This window comes from Enhydra lutris, unplaced genomic scaffold (genome assembly GCF_002288905.1).
Source record: "Enhydra lutris kenyoni isolate GAN:26980312 unplaced genomic scaffold, ASM228890v2 scaffoldscaffold13, whole genome shotgun sequence".
In the NCBI taxonomy this organism is placed as follows: domain Eukaryota; kingdom Metazoa; phylum Chordata; class Mammalia; order Carnivora; family Mustelidae; genus Enhydra; species Enhydra lutris.
The window spans coordinates 18626847-18650336 of record NW_019154097.1 but is presented as its reverse complement, the minus strand read 5'-3'; the positions used below and the strand labels follow the sequence as shown (position 1 = coordinate 18650336).

General features: G+C 34.3%; 1 protein-coding gene across 1 annotated transcript in view; it reads left to right on the top strand.

Moving 5' to 3' along the window:
* The window catches only part of LOC111146351 (chromosome unknown C9orf84 homolog), a 72656-nt gene that overhangs the window by 10314 nt on the left and 38852 nt on the right, over nt 1-23490 (top strand). The window contains exons 3-10 of the mRNA XM_022501872.1: nt 5380-5542; nt 5745-5859; nt 7681-7831; nt 8502-8603; nt 9832-9940; nt 14887-14981; nt 15704-15946; nt 21590-22003. Coding sequence (XP_022357580.1) covers nt 5380-5542; nt 5745-5859; nt 7681-7831; nt 8502-8603; nt 9832-9940; nt 14887-14981; nt 15704-15946; nt 21590-22003 — 1392 coding nt within the window. The remainder of the gene's footprint in view (nt 1-5379; nt 5543-5744; nt 5860-7680; nt 7832-8501; nt 8604-9831; nt 9941-14886; nt 14982-15703; nt 15947-21589; nt 22004-23490) is intronic.

Below are 23490 nucleotides of genomic sequence, written 5' to 3'. Positions count from 1 at the left end.
TTATTGTGGGGCATCTGGGTGGCTCAGTTGGTTGAGTGTCTGCCTTTAGCTCAGGTCATGATCTTGTAGTCCTGGGATTGAACCCCATATCAGGCTCCCTGCTCAGTGGGGACTCTGCTTCTTCTTCTCCCTCTGCTCCTCCCCCAGTGCTTATGCTATCTCTTTTGCTCACTCGCTCTCAAATAAATTAATCAAATGTTTTATTGTTTATTGGTTTGTTGATATGTACTAATATTTCTACAACATTCATTTATTTTAATAAATGAAATTATTTTATGAATATCCATTCAGATGTCCAAGGAATATATAAGCAAATGCAAATGTAGCTTTATTTTTTTATTTTTAATTTAATTTAATTTTTATTATTTTTTTAAAGATTTATTTATTTATTTCAGAGAGAGAGGAGAGGGGCAGAGAGAGTCTTAAGCAGACTCTGTGCTAAGCACAGAGCCCATCGCAAGGCTCGATATCACCACCCTGAGATTATGAAATGAGCTGAAATGAGTTGGATGCTTAACTGACTGCACCGCCCAGGCATCCCTTTATTTTTAATTTAGAAAAAAATTTTACATGCAGACAGTTTAGAGTATCAAATAGTTACTCAAAATTTATAATAAAAAGTAGCAGTCCTCTGACTTCAACTACCCATATTTTTTCCTTTTTAAAAATATATTTAAGGTGTGCAATGTGGTGGCTTAACACATGTATATATTGTAAAAGATTTCCATCATTGAATTAACACATCCATCACTTCACGTATTTACCTTCTTTTTTTCTTTTTCTTTTTGGTAAGAACACTTAAGTTCTATTTTCTTAGCAAATTTCAGTTATACACTGCAGTAGTATCAACTGTAATTACCATTTTATACATCAGATCCTCATACTTTATTTACCTTATAACTGGAGGTTTGTACTGTTTTACCAGACTCTCCCTATTCCCCACAGCCCAGCCTCAGTCCCTGGCAACCACCATTCTACTCTCTGTTTACACTGGTTCCACTTGTTTTTTTTTTTAAAGATTCCACATAGGGGCGCCTGGGTGGCTCAGTGGGTTTAGCCTCTGCCTTCAGCTCAGGTCGTGATCCCAGGGTCCTGGGATCAAGTCCTGCATTGGGCTCTCTGCTCAGCAGGGAGCCTGCTTCCACCTCTCTCATTGCCCACTTGTGATCTATGCCTGTCAAATAAATAAATAAATAATAAAAATAAAAAATAAATAAAGATTCCACTTACAAGTAATACCATGCAGTATTTGTTGTTCTCTGCCTGGTTTATTTCACTTAGCAAAATGTCCTCCATGTTCACCCATATTGCAAATGGCAGGATTTCCTTCTTTTTTAAGGTTGAACAATATTTTCTTGTGTCTGTGTGTATAAAACCTATTTTCCTTAAAACACATTTTTTTAATCCATTTATCTGTGGACAGACACTTACATGGTTTCCACACCTTGGCTGTTGTGAGTACTGCTGCAGTGGGAGTATAGATATCTCTTTAAGACAGTGATTTTGTTGACCATCTGTTTCTTCCTTCACAACATTTATATCTTTTGTGTGTGTGTGTTATTGTGCTTACTAGGACCTACAGTACATTGTTTAATAGAAGCAGTGATGTTGTCATCCTTGTCTTGTTCTTGACACTAAAGGAAATACTTTAAAATTTCATCATTAAAAATGATGTAAATATCATTTCAGTGGTGAATCATTTACAATGTTTATGTCAGTTTCAGTGGTTAAATGTTGGAAGAATTTATTGGGTTGAGGAAGCTCTTTCTGTTCGGAGTTTACTAAGAGTTTTTGATTATGAATGAGGATTGAATTTTATTAATGTTTTCCACATCTATTAAGATATCTACATCCTAAATATGTAGAATGTCCCTTTATTAAAAACTTCCAAGCCTATAATCTAAACATAAATCATTTTGTTATTGGGATCATATTGTGTCTGCATTATGTTATTTTTAAATGTTAATATTATCTCACCATATACTTGTCTTCAAAAGGATGGCTTTTAGTGACTGCAGTTTTAAATCTTATGTATGTATCATTCATTCCCAATTTGAGAACACTAATGTTTTTAATTTCAAGTATGGACATAAATATATGCTTCCATTTCCACTTCTTTCCATAGAGTAAATTCATGGAAATGGAATTATTTGATATAAGTATTTCTTTTAGCTATACGTCCACAAGCATGATATAAGAATATCTTGTTCATACCAGCCTTATCATCATTGGATATATTACTACTGATATTGTATTAATACATTTTAACCAATGAGATGGACAAAAATTATGTTTTTACTTAGACTTTAAAAATTATTCATGTTTGGGATGCTTGGGTCGCTCAGTTGGTTGAGCATCTTACTCTTGATTTTGGCATGGCTCATGATCTCAAGGTCATGGGACCAAGCCCTGAATGGGGCTCCGTGCTGGGTAAGGGAGTCTGTAAGAGATTCTCTCCCTCTCCCTCCCTCTCCCTCTCTGCCCTCCCCACCTCCTTGCACTTGTGTGCCCTTGCACACACGCTCTGTCTCTAAGTAATAAATAAAACTTATAAAAAATCATTCATGTTTACTGGCCATTTGCATATTTTTATGTTGTGAAGTGATTCTTTTATGTATTTTTCTATTCTTATATGTTATCTGTGTATGTCAAAGAGATATTTAATACATCTTTAAAACTAACCAGTCCCGGGTTGCCTGGGTGGCTCAGTGGGTTAAGCCGCTGCCTTCGGTTCAGGTCATGATCTCAGGGTCCTGGGATTGAGTCCCGCATCGGGCTCTCTGCTCAGTGGGGAGCCTGCTTCCCTCTCTCTCTCTCTCTCTCTGCCTGCCTCTCTGTCTACTTGTGATCTCTCTCTGACAAATAAATAAATAAAATCTTTAAAAACAAAACAAAACAAAAAAACTAACCAGTCCCATCAGTGTTTCCCTTTACGGTTTCTTTCATTGCTTTTATACTTAGAAAATTCTTCCTTAAATTAGATGAATATTTATTCATATTTTCTTTAAGGTTTTCCTTAAAATTTTCGTATATGTTTAAAAGTAAGGGTTAAAAGTATTTTTTTCCAAATGTTTTGGCAGTCATCTCAGTATCACTTATGGAATAGTCTTTCCTCTCTCTACTGATTGGAAAAGCCACTTAGAAAATATGCTAAATCCTTGCCCACATTAGAGTGTGTCTGGATTTTCTATTTTGTTCTATTGATTTGTCTATTATTGTGTCATACAGTTCTATTTAATATATAATTATAACATTATTAATAGTCTCTTCTTTTTTTGTTGTTATTTTTTCCTAGACTCACATTTTTATTCTTCTAGATTTACTTTCAGTAAATCAGTTTTTCAAGTTCCAAAACAGATCTTTTGAGAAATTGAAAAGTCATTGTGTTTTTTCACTTTTTTTTTTTAACCGTAGTCTTACTAGCCAGGAAAATGGTTTATCTTGCCTTTTATTCAACTTTTTAAGTGGTTCTCATTAAAATTTTGTGGTTTCCTGCATATACTCTCTGTACATTTTATTATGTTGATTCCTTGATGTTTGTATACTTGTTACCATTATGAATGAATTTTCCATTAATTTGGGGGTTTTTTATGTATGCCTGAAAACCAGAGATTTTACAGTTCTTTCTTATCAGACACCTGGTGAACTCCTTTTTTTGTTTTCATTTAGCTTGGGTTTTCTAGGTAGACAGAGCAATCTTCCGCCAAGTAGACCTCTATTTTCTGTTTCTTTTCATAGTTAACTAGCTAAAATTTTGCTTCTTTGTGACAATTTAACACTTCTTTACAATAAAGGAAAACCATCTCCTCATATTTGTGTCGGTAATAGAAGAGCTGTAATAAAGTAAGAATACCAGGAAATGTATGACCTTAAGAATATAAGGAAGTAGCACCCTCCTAAAACAACTTTTGTGTAGTGACAAAAAACATTGGTTGTGGTGTGATGCTGCCCTCAAGCGGATCTGTCAAAAATGGGTCGTTGGAAAACAAGATCTCATAACTGATAGATGTTTCTTTTCTTGGACTTGCAGAAATACTAGGATGAGCCTGTACTAATGGAAGATGGAGAGAGGGATATAAGTAAATGCTGTTTGGGTTTTTACTATTAACATGACTTCATTAATACTTTCAGAGTGGATGTACAAATGAACCATCTTTAATTATCTCACCTAAGCCCTGTTTAGATATGGAATTGATTTGCTTGTTCTCTTTGGTATATAAAAGAACTATGCCAAATTTGTCATGGGAAGCTCTTAGCTACAAAATTTTATCAGGAACTTAGCAGGTTCAGATAAATAATCTCTTAAGAGGCTTGTTAATGGAACAATTTCTCTTTTGGCATTTCAAGGCGGCACTAGGCAAAGGGGTGTTTCGTGGTTGCTTGTTTAACACCACATATTTATTAAACATATGCATACCAATGATTGGTCATGGGAGACCTCATTCCAGGCTATTCCTCTCTCATGTTATTCTAAATTTACCTAACTGAAAGGTCACTACCCAGAACAAGAAATTGTTGCTCTCTCTTCAATGTAGCTTTTGCTTTGGGGAGTCTGGATTTCTGAACATTTCTTCATCTGAACTTATATTTTCCTTTTCTTCTTTCCACTCGGGAGCTTATTAAAGAATGAGAGCAGGTTTTATGATCCCTTCCTTGGCTTAGAAACTGTTAAAGCACTGACACAGTTGGCTAAGATTTTAAAGTAACCTGAATATAGTAGGTTGGGGATAGGAGAAATTTATTCCAGCAATTAACTGTTAGCAGTAGTGTTTCCTAATATATAAAATGTATCACACTTCTCAAGTAGATATTTTGCCATGTAACCTTCATTGTAATCAATTTTACAGTGAAAATTTTATTTCTATTTTACAATAGAAAGTTTTTTTTGTCATTGCAATGATAGAGTCCAAATTGATCTCATTTATAGGTTTTGTAGACCATCTCTTCCCCTACATCTCAGAGCCTCTAGGGACGAATTAGAGACTTTAAGAGGTAAAATGATGCAGAGAAAAGACTAGGTTCCACAAAAGTCAAATGCTTTTATTTCTTTACGACTTTGCTTAGGCTACCCCTGACTGTTTTCAAGCATAAGGCTGCAAGATATTTTCCTCCATTGATTAAACTAATCTTCGTTTAAAAGAAAATGAGCATTACAACTCTTTCAGGATATTTGGTTACTAGTCAGTGTACTAAGTAATAACTAAAATTTATTGAGTTTTTAGCTATATGCTAATCCTATGCTGTATGCTTTATATGCACAATACAATGAAGAACTAAAAAATTAAAGTGTGTGTGAATGTCTGACTGCAGTAACTATCTAGATCCCTTTGTATAACTTTTAGACTTTTTTTCTTATTCCTTTACATTTCTTTTTTTCAGATTTGTTTATTGATGAAGAAATAATTTTTTTAAATAACTTGACGACCTATAAAAGTCAGCTACCAACTTTGCATACTTTGTTGAGTAGGCTAAAACTATTTTTGGTAAAGGACCCCATTTTAGATTTCAAAGGACAGATCTTCACAGAAGCTAATTTCTTCAGGTATTTAATTGATATAAATGTTTTTAAAGGAGAAAATACTCTTTGTATGCTCATAAGTCTAGACATTATCAATAATAAATTATTGCTTTACATCGATTCCAGTTTTAATCATTGTATTAAATTATTATTTAATTTGATTGGCTACATTTGGTATGTACCTTGCTTTTAGTTAAACACTAATGTTTTTTTTGTTGTTGTTAAGGGAATGTTCCTCTTTTCAAGAAGATTTGAAAGGTCTAGTGAAAGAAGATTTTTACATGGATAAAGAGAACTTTTGTCAGGAAAAGCTAGAAGATACAGTAGGTTTGCATAAAACTGTAATACTTGCTTAAAGTAATATTTTTATAAAAGTTAGTAAAGCACACTTCTATAATTTTAGTAATATACATTGACCATCTACTAATGTCAAGTTAAAAAAGATTTGGTAATGGGTTAAATATATCAATAATGAAGTCAAATTTACTTTAAGATAGTGGTTCTAAACCTTGTCTACACATTGGTATTACTTGGAGAGTTTTAATAAAATACTGAAGTCTGGGTCCTACTCAGATGTATTCTGATTGAACTGGTCTGTTGTGCAGCCCAGGTATAGTGAATTTAAAAATGTCTCTTAATGATATTAATAAATCTACCTGGTGTAGGACATTAAGTGGTCATATTCTAGTTTAAAAATTAGAAACCAGAGCTAAAAATGTTGATTTTGATTTGTGAGTTATACACAAAATAGGACTTACACTATGTAAGAAAAGGGATCTCATTGAGGTAGTAAGAGTAAAGATGTTCTGAGACTTCATTTTAGGTGCTGCCAGTGGTTAATAAAGAACGTAGCATCTTTGCATATTAAAGATCAAATGTCTCAAAGGCAACCCTTCTTTTTTAGTGTACAGTTCCAAAGCACACAAAATTGTTATTGTGATATTAATATGTAAAGAATTTTAGCAGTTGAGAGTACAAATAACTTTTTGCAATTTAACAAACTCGAAAACCTAGGCCCACATAGAATAGATGCATTTACAGAGTTACTTTAAACATTTTTTTTGAGACAACTGAAAATATTGTGAATGTGAAAATATTTCACATTTGGGGTTTTTCTTAAAACATTCAAAGGAGATAGATATAGCTGTAGATACAGATATAGATATCTTAGGCATTTAAAGAGTCTCCTTACAGTTAAAAATTTTAACATACATGGTAAAAAAACAAAAATCACACACACGGTGACAATATTAATTCACTTATTATCCCCTTTTCCCTTGTCCCCCTCTCCCTCACCCATTAGTTCTGAGAATTGTGCACATAGAATCTAGTTCTTTAGGAATGAAAGAGAAACATATTTAATGGAGTGTAGTGAAGATCCATTTCATTTCATCTACCCTTTTTATTTCTCCCCATTCACCATCTCTCATCTACTGCAGTGATTATTTTTAATTCAGAAGTTTAAAAATTTGTTATTAGCCCAAAAGAAGATGTTTCTGCATCCAGGATACTGTACATCACAAGTATAATCAGTGGCCATAAAGGATGTTACTCAGAACATTGCTTGTAATATATTTTTTGGCTACTATACCTTTTTTTTTAAAGATTTTATTTATTTATTTGACAAACAGAGATCACAAGTAGGCAGAGAGGCAGGCAGAGAAAGGGGGAAAGCAGGCTCCCCGCTGAGCAGAGAGCCCGAAGTGGGGCTCGATCCCAGGACCCTGAGATCATGACCTGAGCAGAAGGCAGAGGCTTTAACCCACTGAGCCACCCAGGCGCCCCATACCTTTTTTTTTTTAATGTTTTCGTAACATTAAAAATTTTGAATGTTTGGGACGCCTGGGTGGCTCAGTTGGTTAAGCAGCTGCCTTCGGCTCAGGTCATGATCCCAGTGTCCTGGGATCGAGTCCCACATCGGGCTCCTTGCTCTGCAAGGAGCCTGCTTCTCCCTCTGCCTCTGCCTGCCATTCTGTCTGCCTGTGCTCACTCTCTCTCCCTCTCTCTCTCTGATAAATAAATAAAATCTTTAAAAAAATTTTTTTTTGAATGTTTAATTTAAAATTTGATACAACAATTCAACAAATTACATATGTTTATGAGTCTAGAAATATTTATCTGGAAAACCTCCCTAAAAGCCTTTTTTACTTATACTATTTCAGCCATCAACTTTGCCTGAGTGTGAATTCTTAATACCTACAAGCCTCAAACAAGAAGTTGATATTCTATCACTCTCCGAACTGAAGGAATCCTTAAACTTAGTGCCAGAAATAATAAATTATGCAGATGAAAATGAAAAGCTTTTCAAAATAGGTGAGAACAAATTAAAAAATCTATTACCTATGAAATCCACTTAATAATGTTTGTTATAAAAATATATTGATTAAACCTCCAGATTTTTAAGAACTGCTCTTTAGCTTACATGGTGAAATCTCAGAATTATTGTTGGTGAGACTCTTTTCTCATTGTCTTTCTCTTTATATCTTAACATATATATATATGTATATATAAGTTAACTTACATAACTACAGACTTAAAATGTCTCTGAAATTAACCAATTCAAGATAATTATATAAATAAAGCTAAATCACATATGACTTTACTAATTTTTTTAAGTTGTTTTCTTATAAACAGTGACAAAGCACTAACAACTTCTATGCTGACTTTCATTAGATGTGCAGAAACTTAGAGAAGGTGTTGATTCATGGAGTCAGATGACTGGGAGAATCATAACCTGAAATATAGATGCTTCTTTTATCCCAGTTAGACTTAGTAAATATTGTTGAATTCTTTCTAATGACAATTTAACCCCAAATATTTACTATCCTTTTATAAATTCCAGTAGAAATCATCAAAGATAATAATATTAGGGAGGAGTGAAGGGAGATTTATGATATCCATTGAGAACAGGGGAACGGACAACATTCCAAAAAAAACTGTTACAGAAGTACTTATGCTGATAGTAGACTTTCTTACTTTTCAGATCTTACTACTAAGCATGGAATTGACATTGAGGATATAAAATGCAGCTCCACAGAGATTTTGGCCATTCAAAACCATTGTGAACCAGAGTACAGTGAACCAGGTAGAAATTTTGGATAGATCATTGAGTTTATCAGCAGTTACCTATATCTGATGTGAAAGTACAGTATATTCACATGTGAGGTCTACTGTGAGACAGTTTTCATGTTTAAAATTTGATTATTGCAATCCAGCTTGTCATTTTTTTTTTCTTATCTGTCTATTTACATTTGTTACTGTCATTAACTCATTATCCTTCTGGCATCAAAACTGAATAATGTACAGAGAGTTACAAAGATTGAGGAAGAGGAATGGAAGGAATAGCATTAATATTAAAATCAGAAATCTTATGATATAGTTCAGTAAATAAAATTTTATATTTAATTTCAGTATTAGTAATCTTGTTGACTCTTGTTATACTTTTGTAAATTTAACTTTTTAATCACCCAAAGCAATCTTATCATTAATGTTACTATTATTATCATACCAGATTTGGACTCTGAATCATCTTTTGTTCCACTTTAATGCCAACTTGTGTTGCTTCTTAACATGTTGATGATACTATTATTTAGTTACATGTATTTTATTTATTTATTTACTTATTTTAGTGGGGTGGGGGAAGGTAGGCAAAGAGAGAGAGAGAGAGAGAGATTGAGAATCTTACAGGTTACAATGCCCAGTGTGTGGCCTAATCTCACAACCCTAAAATCATGACCTGAGCCAAAATCAAGAGTCTGATGCTTAACCAACTGAGCCAGCCAGCCAAATGTAACTAATGCTCCTTTAGTTACATTTATAATTGAATCATATTAATCATCTCTTTGTTTTTGCTCTATTTATGAAAGTGATAGAAACACACTGACTACTTATGAATAAATGAATTTCAGTTTCTCAAGGCCACCCTATGTATGAACATAGTAGGTTCATTTAGTATGAACATAAAAGTACTGGCTCCTAAGTACGTAACAACAAGTTGTCAGAATTGAAAACATTATTAAACATAAAACTCAGAATTTATCTCATACAGTGAACAATAAAGTTTAGTTGTTAATATATTTTTTTTAAAGCACCACTGCCACTGTTGAGATAGCATGTGATACATGTGTAATTCCTTATGATGGAAATTTAAAACTGTTATTTTGTATTTTAAGTAACCCAAGGGTCTTTTTATTGAAAATTTTTGTTGTAGCAGAATGATCAACATAATAGTTGCTTACAAAAAGTTCTAAACTATACTTAATTTTATGCCATGTTTATGTAATTAATTGTTTTTTAAACTTTTTGTATTCTAGTAGAGTTAGAAATGCCATTAACTCATCTACATCTAACAAACCAACATTCTCCCATGACTTCATTATGTACAGGACTTCAGACATTTCCATTTTCTCCTATTTGTAAAATGTAAGTAAAGATTATAGCTAGAACTCAAATTGCAATTCAGAGTAAGATTTTATTTAAAGATTTTATTTATTTATTTATTTGACAGACAGAGATCACAAGTAGGCAGAGAGGCAGGCAGAGAGAGAGGGGTAAGGAGGCTCCCTGCTGAGCAGAGAGCCCAATGTGGGGCTCGATCCCAGGACCCTGACATCATGACCTGAGCCGAAGGCAGAGGCTTAACCCACTGAGCCACCCAGGTGCCCCCAGAATAACCAGTCCTTAATCAAATCCCTCCATATAAAGGTAATTTACAAGATACCTCTGTGAAAAAAATGTAAGAGAGGACAGTATCATAGTAAGCAAATAGAATATATGAATATATATGTACATACTTTTAAAAATTTCTTGATACTATTTTTTAAATTTAAATTCAATTAACATATCACATATTATTAGTTTCAGAGATAGAGATCAGTGATTCATCAATCTTATATAATATACAGTGCTCATTACATCATGTGCCCTCCTTAATGTTCAGCACCCAGCCATCCCATTCCTTCATGCCCCGCCCCTCCAGCAACGCTTAGTTTGTTTCCTCTGATTGAAAGTTTCTTATGGTTTGTCTGTCTCTCTGATTTCATCTTGTTTTATTTTTCCCTCCCTTCCCCTATGCTCCTCTGTTTTGTTTTTTAAATTCCACATAGGAGTAAAATCATATGATAATTGTCTTTCTCTGACTGACTTATTTCATTTAGAATAATGCCCTCTAGTTCCATCCATGTCATTGCAAATAAGATTTCAATTTTTTGATGGCTGAGTAGTATTCTATTGTATATATATACCACATCTTCTTTATCTGTTCATCTGTCGATGGACATCTGGGCTCTTTCCATAGTTTGGCTATTGTGGACATTGCTGCTTTAAATATGGGTGCAGGTGCCCCTTCAGATCACTACAGTTGTATCTTTAGGGTAAATACCCAGTAGTGCAATTGCTGGGTTGTAGGGTAGCTCTATTTTCAACTTTTTGAGGAACCTCCATACTGTTTTCCAGAGTGGCTGTACCAGCTTGCATTCCCACCAACAGTGTAGGAGGGTTTCCCTTTCTCCACATCCTTGCCAACATCTGTTGTTATTTTAGCCATTCTAACCAGTGTGAGGTAGTATCTTGTTATGGTTTTGATTTGTATTTCCCTGATGCTGAGTAATGTTGAACATTTTTTCATGTGTCTGTGGCCATTTGTACATCCTTGATTTTGTATTTAGAGAATATCTTTAGAAAGACATACAAGAATCAGGTAGCTTCGGTTGTGTCTGGAAGGGACCTGGGTAACCTGGCAATACGGGAGCTAGTAAGTGAAAGACCCAGGTTCTTTTATATTTTTAGTATTTTGAATGTGAACATATTACCATTAAAAATAGACAAGTTGAAAGATTGTAAAGATTCTGGCACTAGAACAGTTTGCTTAGGACATTGCCATTGGATACCTGCCAGTGGTACTGCCTCTATTGGCACTCACTGCTATGAAAGATAGTGTAGTGTATATTCATTTGCTCAGGCTGCCTTAACAAATACCAGAGACAATGGCCTAAACACCCAGTCTATGGTAAATAAATTTAAATTTATTTATTCACAGTCTGGAGGCTAGAAGTCTAAGATTAAGATATTAGCAGGTTTGGATTCATCATGAGATGTCTTTTCTTGGCTTCATCTTAGGTAGCTGTCTGCCACATTTTTCTTTTTTCTTTTTTTTTAAGATTTTATTGATTTATTTACTTGAGCTTTTATTTATTTTCTTTTTCCTTTTTAAGACTTTATTTATTTATTTGAGAGAGAGACAGTGAGAGAGAGCATGAGAGAGGAGAAGGTCAGAGGGAGAAGCAGACTCCCCATGGAGCTGGGAGCCCAATCCGGGACTCAATCCTGGTACTACGGGATCATGACCTGAGCTGAAGGTAGCCACTTAACCAACTGAGCCACCCAGGCATCATAACTCTCTGACCAGGAATAGCCAAGGATCACAGGGCAGTGTGGATAGGGATCAATAAATAGATTTGTCTATCAAATTACTTTCCTAGGAGTACTAGGGATCATATCCCATCTCTAACAGAAGGCATCCACTGACCTTGTTTACCTCTGTTGATGTGTATTGGTTTTGGGAAACTAGACATGTAGAACCAAGTATTATTGATCCACAAATCTGTTCAATACCCGATTGTTGCTGCACAGAATGGTGTATAATCTCAGAACTGACATTGCAGGGCTGGATCATTGTATTCTAGTTTGAGCCAAAATTGTATAGCTTAATGGCCCAGCATATTTGCCCTCCAGTGGAGTCTGAGATAGCTTGGGTTGCTAACTTCTACCATGTGGCATACATGTAACTTAATGTGTTCTAAGTTAGATTAGTCTGCTATCTTGGAATTGAGACTCTATTCCCCTGCTCTTACACCAGTTACAAAACTAGGAGCATAACCAGTATAGCCTCTTTCTTTCCCACTGTAGTCCTGAAACTAAATGAGTCCAAAAATAATACATTTCAGGAAAATTAAAGGAAAGTCTACAAGTCTCTAATGAATTGTTCCCAGAATGAATGCTGTGGGAGCTGAGTACTGAGTTTTTAGTTTTTAGCTGTAATCTGTCAAAGGAGAATTCTGTTGTGTAATTGGGACCAACTGGAACAACTCATCACTAGCTGCTCAGGTTTCTATTAATGATCTCAGGAAGGTATCACAGCACACAGTGGAGGAGCCTGGTACTGAAGGCTCCAATTACCTTCATCTTCTGGCAAAGAATAGTGTCATTTGGGGGATAAATCTGTGACATACAAAACTCTGCCATGAACTGGAACTGCCCATATCAGAAATGAACTCTTAAAAATCTCATGGAACAAGTATAGAAACTACTTACACTGCTTAAATACTTTTAGTCCCTTTGCTGAGGTGCAGATGTTTATTCGCAGGACCTATACCATCTTTTTGTAGTGCTCCTTTACTCCACATATCTGAATCTATGTGTTAAGGCAGATTGGCAATCAGAAACAGAAACTAGAAGAAATTAGTACAATTTTTAATTTCAATCTAATATTAAAAGCATTTACTTAATTGTCATAAATTCCTGTTAATCACACAAGTTATCTATCTACTTATTGTTGTAACTCAACTACATAGATGAAACAAGTCTCATCTATGTTTTATGATTTGCCTAAGTTAGAGCACAAAAGGATTTTTAAAATTAGCCAAAGGTTCTAGGCCAAAGTTGTTCTATTTGAAACAACTTAAAGAGGTCATCTCTTCACTGCTATTTTCATTAGCAAGAGGTAAATCACTTCCATTTGGTTTATGAATATACAAACTTTAAAATTCCTATTTTAAAAATGGATTTTCACCTCATCTGTGAATCTAAAAAAGAAAAAAAGTGTTAAAAAAAAAACAGAAGGGAAAAATAATGTGTAATGTTACTGTACTCTTAATTTGCTTTTATGTCCCCAGTTACTTTTATTTCAGAACACAACATTTTGGCTGGAAATATATCCAGTTAACAAATATTTTGAGAGCTTACCACATGTCAAACTCTCTTGCTAGACTTTATGGAGCTAAAAAGAAAAGTCTGTGTAGCACCAGACTTTATTTCCACACTGATTACTGAATTGTGAACATATTTTTATTTATAATGAAACAATATATCAAATTCAGACATATCTTCAGAAAGTTCCATTAAGAGTGGGAATATTTATTTACATTATGGCCTTCTGTTGGACTTGGCTTGCCTTCCTTTTGCTTTAAAGTAATTGCCTATAATCTGAGCTGTCTGTTTGTCAAAGAGATCTTGGTAAGGTTCAAGAATTATCTAGAATCTCAGTTTGTCACCTCATCCTAGATTTTGGATTATGTAGGTAAATTGGATAGCTTAGACATAAAACGGCTTTCTGCTGCCCAGGACTGTCAACTCAACTAGCAGTATAATTATATTATAATTAGAGTGCTCACGTATGTCCCATATGAACAGAGAACCAGAATACAATCAATTCTTAACTTGGAGTGAGAGATTTGGGAGCATAGATTAAGGGGTTTGTGGGTTAATGTTATCTTCCCTACCAAGGCTAGTACCTTCATAGCTACTGATAAGCTGTGATTTACACTAATTGTCATCCATCTTTCTTCCTTTCTCTTCCTAGTACTCCTAAACGGGTAAACAGACATACATCACTCATTCACACACCTGTCAAGATTAAAGGACCTGAACTAAACTTCCCCACTAAACTTTTACCTTCTCCCCGCACCCTCCACCAAAAAAAAACCTTTTACCTTCCTGAGAAGGTAGAGCAGGCAGAACATTTTCATAATTTCTGATGCTCAACTAGTAGAGTCTCCAGAATTTGTTTAGAATGGACTTGGGGACAACAATTTTGTAAAAAATTTGTGTTAAAACTACTTTTTTGTATGGAAAGCACAGTAATTTTACTTAAATTATATTTTTAATTTGGGTGGCTTTTAGGATTAGTGCTGGCACACTTCATGTAATGAAGTGCTAAAACCCTCCTAAGTCAGCCTCCTTTGTCTCCAAGTTTCATTGAGGGAGACAGAGGAGTTAAGGTAGGCAAGCAGGAGCAATTAAGAGCTAACAAATTGTCAAAACTTCCAAGGGGAGGAAAAGTAAGTATATGAAATTTGTTCTATGTAAATCTCTATTTCAGTTTACACATTTATAGAGTAAGTTTTTCACTTGCTTTTGTATGTAAAAAAATACTTAGAAAAATAATTTTCTTAAAATAAAATTTTATTACATGATGATGAGCACTGGGTGTTATATGCAACTAATGGATCATTGAACACTACATCAAAAACTAATGATGTACTACTATATATTGGCTAATTGAATTTAAATCTAAAAAAGGAAAAATAAAATTTTATTATAAAAAATGCTCAATATTATTAATATATTAGGCTCTAACTCTTCTTTTTCAGTAGTTTGCTTACTGCTGAAGAATCAGCTAACAAAAACCATATGATGTGGCAGTTAGAAAGCTGCAGAAGCTCACTGAAACCGTTTCTACTTACAGGTAAAGATTAATTGATTTTGAATGCTAAACAAAAAGTAAAGGTGAGAAGATATAGTTAGTAGAAATGTATTGTCAGCTTTATTTTTTTTTTTTGTATTGTTACTGTCATTATTAAAAAAACACAGATCCAAAATTAGGATTTCAAAATTTTTCATCTTAATTTTGGGTTGATGCGTATAGTGCAGATAATAATTTAAGTAGTTATGCTACTTCAGTTCCTCCATACATTATGATTTGTAATTATTAGGTTAAAAGTAATGATGTGGAAAGCTCTGTGCCACAGTATCTAAGATGATAGTAATCGTAAAATCTAATCAAATATATCTTCTAGTTTAGGTTCATTATAATAAAATAGAATTTCAAATTTAGTAAATCTTACTTTAATTCCTCAGAATGTTATCAAATGTGTTAATTTATTAATTACTAAAATGTTCAAACAAAATAATGGTAATATCTCCTAGTATGTGTTAGAATAATTTTAACTTTATGATATTTCCACGGATTAAAATAAATCCCTATGTAACTTCTATTGCTATAATATTCTGGACTTTTAGTATCTTGAAGACAAAATACTAGCTATATAACTCCAGGTTTCACTTTTTTTTCCCAATGTGTGAAAATCTATTTCATAAGGAATTTTCAGTGTGGTTCTATTTATTGTGTTTTTCATCTCTTTTGCCCTATAAACTGTTTCTATTTTCGGTTTGTTATTGTTTTTTAAGTGCCAAGAACTAAAGAGCCCAACAGTCAATATTCAGTTATGGATTTGAAAAAGATATTTTCTATTGAGGAAGAAAGCCTTGTAGTTAATCTTGTGAGCACAGAGTGGTGGGAAAAGGGACAACTGAATCTGAAAGAGGCAGAAATTTTGGAACATCCAAATATGTATTTGTGTCATGATAACCTATCATCTGATGATACTAAAATGGAGATATTTTTGCCAACAAAAGTGCCTCAGTTAGAATGTAAGTACACAATAGTAAATATCCACACTGTGAATTTTTCAGAATGAGAAAATGTTAGATGCTGGCTTTCCACTAGGTGATTGAGAAAATAAAACTAAATTCCAGCATTCACTATTAGCCCTGGCTCTGCCAGAATTTATCATTTTTTAAAAAGATTTTATTTATTTATTTGTCAGAGAGAGAGAGAGAGTGAGCACAGGCAGACCGAGTGGCAGAGGGAGAAGCAGGCTCCCTGCGGAGTCCCAATGCAGGACTCGATCCCAAGACGCTGGGATCATGACCTGAGCCAAAGGCAGCCGCTTAACCAACTGAGCCACCCAGGTGTCCCAGAATTTATCATTTTGAGCTCCACTAAGCCCATTCTTTTCCTTGAAAATAATAAGGAAGTTTGACTTGCTCATCCTGAAGTCCTTTGTTGTCCTAAAATTGTATAGTCTGTTTTTAAATTTCTGGCCATTTTCAATTAATGTGACTTTGTTTCTTTTTATATTGATTAATTGCTAGTGCAGTGTTTATTTACATCAGACTAGACTCAAAGCAGGACTATTGTTTTTTGATCTGACAGGTAAACTCTGCGTGTTCAATAATATCTAGTAAATTTTCTTTAACAGTAGATAATCTTCCTTTGTTTCTAAAGAGTTTACTCAGTTAACATTTTTTAATTATATAGTTTAAGGTGGCAGAAATGTCTTTTAAGTATCTTTTGAGTTATTTTGGTTGTTATATATGCCATTGTTATAAATGGAACATACTTAGTCTGAATAACACCTTTTTTTTTTTTTTTTTTTAAGATTTTGTTTATTTATTTGATAGAGAGAGAGATCACACGTAGGCCAAGAAGCAGGCAGAGAGAGATGGGGAAGCATGCTCCCCGCCGAGCAGAGAGCCCCATGTGGGGCCCGATCCCAGGACCATGGGACCCTGGGACCATGACCTGAGCCAAAGGCAGAGGCCCAACCCACTGAGCCACAAAGGTTCCCCTGAATTACACCTTTTTGAAGTATATATAGATTGTTTTTAAATCAGTTTGTGCAATAGCTTTAGATCTTAAAGAAGTTGGGAAAGTTCACTTTTAGTTTATTATAGAGTAAGTAAATATATTTAAAAATGCATTTTAGAAATTATTGTGTGTGTTGGGAGACTGCTCTAAGGAAATAGGAACTGGAGCAAGAATTGTTGTCACCAAGAGCTGTTTCAAAGACAGAAGACGGAGGGCTTTGGTAGAAAGGAAAATAAACTATGTCAAGGAAATGTACACCATTCGATCTATCCTAAGGCATAGGTGGGTACTCAGGGTAGAAGAAGAATTTTTTTTTTTAAGATTTATTTATTCATTTATTTGACAGACCAAGATCACAAGTAGGCAGAGACGCAGGCAGAGACAGAGGAGGAAGCAGGCTTCCCGCCAAGCGGAGAGCCCGACATGGGGCTCAATCCCAGGACCCTGGGATCATGACCCGAGCCGAAGGCAGTGGCTTTAACCCACTGAGCCACCCAGGCACCCCTAGAAGAAGAATTTTAAAAGAGATTAAGTTAGATTGCTAGACAAAGAAAAGGGAGAGGAAGGTTTTATGGGGTCTTCAAATATCCAGAATAATGTATTAAATTTATAAGACTATGTATAGTCTTTATTATGAAATGTAACTATTTTGAGGTTAAAGTAAAACATGTAATTCACCTTGGCATCCAACAGAATTATGATGATAGTTTAATTATGAAGTTTAAAGAGCAATAACTGAGAAAAACAATAAAAATAAGTAAAAGACAAGAACTATATATCAGGTATATATCACTATATATGTCAGGATATGGGTGATTAAACAGAGAGAAGTAGAAGAAAATAATCAGAAAAGGGAAAAAATAAACAGTTCGTATTTGCCAGCTAAATATACCAGGATATCTCTGGAAAGTATCTCAGAGGTTGCAGATTGGTAGCCTCTGGTCCTAGTCAGCCCACATATTATTGATCCATATGGTGTTTTTTTTTTTTTTTTTTAAAGGATCCATATGGTGTTTTAATTAGTTACCAACATTTACAGTTTGGAGGGTTGCAGATAAATGGTCTGTATTTTGAGATTGTCTTTAAAAATTCCAAAAACCAGACCTATACTCTTATAAGGCAAAATTGGCTGGAACCAAGAGCAGCTCACCACTTTAGATAGGCCATTAATAGCTCACCCACCTCCAGTTCACCATCATTCCCAACACTCATAAATTGAGGCCAGGTGCTAGCGGAAGTTAGCATTACTCTTGCACTTTTGTCTTACATTTAGTATAGTTAGGAGGAAAGTAGAATGTTTCGTAAACCAGTATCTCTGATAAAGGCCAAAACAAAAAAACTACAGACTACATTTGGAAGAAAAAATTCAAAATTTATCTTCCCAAAGATTATGATTTAAGCACTGGCCATATACTTCATCCATTTACATACCTTATTTATCTGACCCTATAGGTATTTAAGTTTTTCTCAAACATTTTAGGGTATACTTTACATATAATAAAATGCACCCGTTCTAACTGTACAGTTTTATGCATTTTGACAAATGTGCATACCAATGAAACAACCCACCACAATTAAGATGTAGAATATTTCTTTTTTAACATGTTTTTATTTAAATTCATTTAATTAACATATAATATACTATTGGTTTCAGAGGTCCAGGTCTGTGATTCATCAGTCTTATATAATACCCAGTGCTCATTATATCACATGCCCTCCTTAATGTCCATCATCCAGTTATCCTCCCCTGCAACCTCCACCCTCCACCCTCCCCTGCCCCTGCAACCCTCAGTTTGTTTCCTATGATTAAGAATCTCTTATGGTTTGTCTTCCTCTCTCTGGTTCCTTTCTCTCTGGTTTCATCTTGTTTTATTTTTTCCCTCTCTTCCCCTATGATCTCTGTTTTGTTTCTTAAATTCCACATATCTGTAAGAAAATATATATGTATGTATGTATATATGTATATATATATATTTTTTAAGATTTTATTTCTTTGACAGAGAGACACAGCAAGAGAGGGAACACAAGCAGGGGGAGTGGGAGAGGGAGAAGCAGACTCCCTGCTGAGCAGGGACTCGATCCCAGGACCCTGGGATCATGACCTGAGCGGAAGGCAGATACTTAACTGACAGAACCACCCTGGTGCCCCAGTGAGATCATATATTAATTGTCTTTCTCTGAATGACTTATTTCACTTAGCATAATAACCTCTAGTTCCATTCATGTCATTGCCAATGACAAGATTTCATTTTTTGATGGCTGTGCAATATTCCATTGTATATATATACACCATATCTTCTTTATCTAGTTACAGAATATTTCTTTCACTGAAAAAGTTCCCTGTGCCCCTTTGTATTCTATAGTCATTACATTCCTCTCTTCTTCCAACTTTCACCCCTGACCCCAGGTCACACCCACTGGTCTACTTTCTATCACTATGTATTAGTTTTCCTTGTTCTAGAATTTTGTTTATAGAATCATATAGTAACTCTTTGTGTCTGATTTCTTTCACTCAGCATAATACTTTTGAGATTCACTTATGATGTTATGTGTGCGACTAGTTCTTTTCTTATTACTGAGGAATTTTTCATATGGATGTACCCCAGTTTGCTTATCAACTCTCCTGGATTTATTTCCCAGATTTTTATTATTAGGAAAAAAACTATAATATTCTTATAGAAGTCTTTTTGTGGTCATGTGTTATTATTTCTCTTGAGTGAATATGAATACAATTACTGAGTCATGGTAAGTATATATTTAACTTCATAAGAAACTACTAAAGGGGCACCTGGGTGGCTCAGTCAGTTAAGTGTCTGCCTTCAGCTCAGGTCATGATCCTGGGGTCCTGGGATAAAGCCCAGGCTCCCTGCTCAATGGGGAACCTGCTTCTCCCTTCTGGGAATGAGCTCTGAGAGCTCGTGCTCTCTCTTACTATCTCTGTCTCTCTCTTTCTCTCAAATAAATAAATAAAATCTTAAAAAAAAAAGAAACTATTAAATTGTTTTCCAAAGTGGTTGCACTATTGTGCATTCACACAAAAGATAGTAATCTTTAATTTTAGCCATTCTAATGGGTGTGTTGTGGTATCTCATTGTGGTTTTAATTTGTATTTTCCTGATGACTAATGGTGATGAATATCATTTTACATGGTCATTGGCCATTTTATATCTTCCTTTAAAAAGTATATTATAGGGGCACCTGGGTGGCTCAGTTGTTAAGCATCTGCCTTCGGCTCAGTTGTTAAGCATCTGCCTTCAGCTCAGTTCATAATCCCAGAGTCCTGGGATCAAGCCCCACATCAGGCTCTCTGCTTGGCAGGAAGCCTGCCTCTCCCTCTCCACTCCCCCTTCTTGTGTTCCCTCTCTTCCTCTGTCTCTCTCTGTCAAACAAATAAATAAAAATCTTTAAAAAAATAGCTATTTATTATTAAAAAATAAAAAATTAAAAAATATAGGAGCTCCTGGGTGGCTCAGTCTGTTAAGTGACTCTTGGTTTCAGCTAAGGTCATGATCTCATGGGTGGTGACATCGAGCCCCAGGGAGCGGGCTCCATGCTTAGGAGGGAGTCTGCTTGAATGTTCTCTCCTTCTGCCCCTCCCCCTACTTGCACATGCACACTCTCTCTCTAAAATAAATAAACCTTTTATATATATATATATTTATATTTATATTTATATATATACACATACATATTTTGAATATATGTGTTATTGAATATATTGAATTATATTTCAATAAAGCTAATATATATGTATGTATGTTATACATATATATTAAAACAGTAATATATATTATATGTATATATACATATATGCATACGTATATACACATATATATACACATATATATTAGCTTTATTAAAATATAATTCACATACCATACAATTATCCATTAAAGTATGCCATTCAGTGGTTTTAGTGTATTCACAGAGTTGTAATCATCACCACAATCAATTTTAGAACATTTTTCTCATCCCCCAGAAGAAATCCTTTACCCGTTAGCAGTCACTCCCCATTTTTCCCCATTTTCCCAGCTGTGGAACCACTAATCTATCTTCTGTCTCTGTAGATTTGTTGACTCTGGATGTTTCATGTAAATGGAATCATACAATATGTGGTCTTTTGTGATTGGCTTCTTTCATTTAGAATGTTTTTAAGATTCATCCATGTTACAGCATGTACATATCTTATGTATTGTTTAAATATTATTTAAATATTTTGTCAAATTTTAAATTGGCTTTCTTTTTAAATATTAAGCTATAAGAGTTTTCTGGATACATTGGATACAGTTCTTTTTCAAGTGTATGTATTGCAAGTATATTCTGTTGTTCTGTGGATTGATTGGTACCTAAGGTTTTGACCTTTAGACTTAATTGCAAGCCTGTTAGCAATAGGGCTTTTCTGGAATTCTTTCTTTGCTTGGTAACCTAGCTCCAAGATTAAGAATAAGAGGTGCTGAATTTTTGCACTTTTTAAAAAATTTATTTTATTCAGGCCAAAATTGATTTTCAAAGCAAGAGACAAAGTACTTCTAAGGATCAAATATATTAATTAGAACTTACAAATAAAAGTTATTTTAATACCCTAGTAAGAACACTCATTTATGCATGAAAGTTATTTAGGTATTTTTATTTTCTGTTTTCAGCATGGCTAGAGCAAAAAAGTTGTTCTTCATCTATTGTACTTATTAATGAGACATCTACAAATGATCATTTATTACTTCCACAAAAGATTTCATCTCTGGCAGAAGTATCAGACCTGTGTTTTTCTGATGACAATTTATCTGTTAAACAACCAACAAAAGAAGAAAAACCAAAGAATGATCTAGAACTAGTTGATAGAATAAGCCAAAATAAAGAAAATGAAGATTACTTAGAACTTGACTGCACAGTACCATCTATTGAACCATCTTCCTCTCCAAAAATTGATAAAGCATCTTTTAAACATGGTAAAAAATGGGAGAATGATTTGGACCCTTTGAGTGACTTTATTACACTGCGAAATAAATATAAGACTTGTATGTCAAAGACTGAAGTCACAGGCAGTAAAGAAAATGATGGTGGGTAATTTAGTAATATTTTGGCATAGATATAATAGCTTTAAGGACTAAATGTATAATTTACTAGAGAAGGTAAGAAAATTTAAAGATCTTTCAAACAGAATATATTCTTTTTCAAAGTCAAAGAAAATGACATTCATGTGGCTATTTAGGTATAGATGTGGATAGGTATTTTCCAAAAAATTTATAAGTGCTTTTGAACTTGTAAGAAAAGCCACTATTTGTAAAACTTGCTTTCTGCAACTTGGCCACACAGAGTCAGTATTTCTAACTTTTATTGATCATTCTGCCATTCTTTTTTCTCTTTTAGCTGACAGTTCTCAGTATTACATTTTTTTTTAAAGATTTTATTTATTTATTTGACAGAGAGAAATCAGAAGTAGGCAGAGAGGCAGGCAGAGAGAGAGGAGGAAGCAGGCTCCCTGTTGAGCAGAAAGCCCGACGCGGGGCTCGAACCCAGGACCTGGGATCATGACCTGAGCCGAAGGCAGCGGCTTAACCCACTGAGCCACCCAGGCGCCCCTCAGTATTACATTTTAATGTGTACTTAAAAACACTTTGCCCATTTGATTGCTTATTACTCTTTTAAATTTACTGAAGAGTTCTATGTAAATTGTAATTATTTTACGTTCACTGCTTATGACCATGTCAAAGGTAGTATGTGTCATATCATTTCATTTCTGGTAAAGAAACAGTAAGTATTCTAGAATATATTTGACATATGTTACCCAGAAGAATTAAGTACAAAAATATTTATGTGAGAGAATTACAGCATAGTTAGGTCTTATGGCCTCATATATATATGTATTTTTAAAGATTTTATTTATTTATTTGTCAGGGACAGAGGGAGAGAGAGCAAGCGAGCACAGGCAGACAGAGAGGCAGGCAGAGGCTGAGGGAGAAGCAGGCTCCCTGCCGAGCAAGGAGCCCAATGTGGGACTCGATCCCAGGATGCTGGGATCATGACCTGAGCCAAAGGCAGCCGCTTAACCACCTGAGCCACCCAGGTGTCCCAGTCTCATATATTATTAACATTCAATTCTGCTGTTTAGCTAGTAAGCCCACTTGACTCTTAAACTAAGTTCCTTTCTCCAGCTTAAACTTTATTAGTAAAAGAGGTAATATTTTGGTATATATTTTACTTCTTGCCTTATTTTATAGTTAATTCAGGGGCAAGAAAGAATGTTACAACTTACTGGGTCCCCTCAAAAACTCTAGTAATTCATATAATTTAATCCTAGCTATTCCAGTTATTTATAGTTAATTAAAAGCATACTTGAAAATAATAGCATAATCTAGTTTAGGATATTTTACTCCATTAATTTTCACCATGTATTTAAAACTCATATGTTAAAATCTTTTAAGATGGTATTGTGTTTTTAAAATTACCCTGTAATTGTATTATTAACAGATAACATTACTATCTAGTTAATATAAGTAACTATAAATAATTAGTTATATATATATGTTTATATATATGTTATACA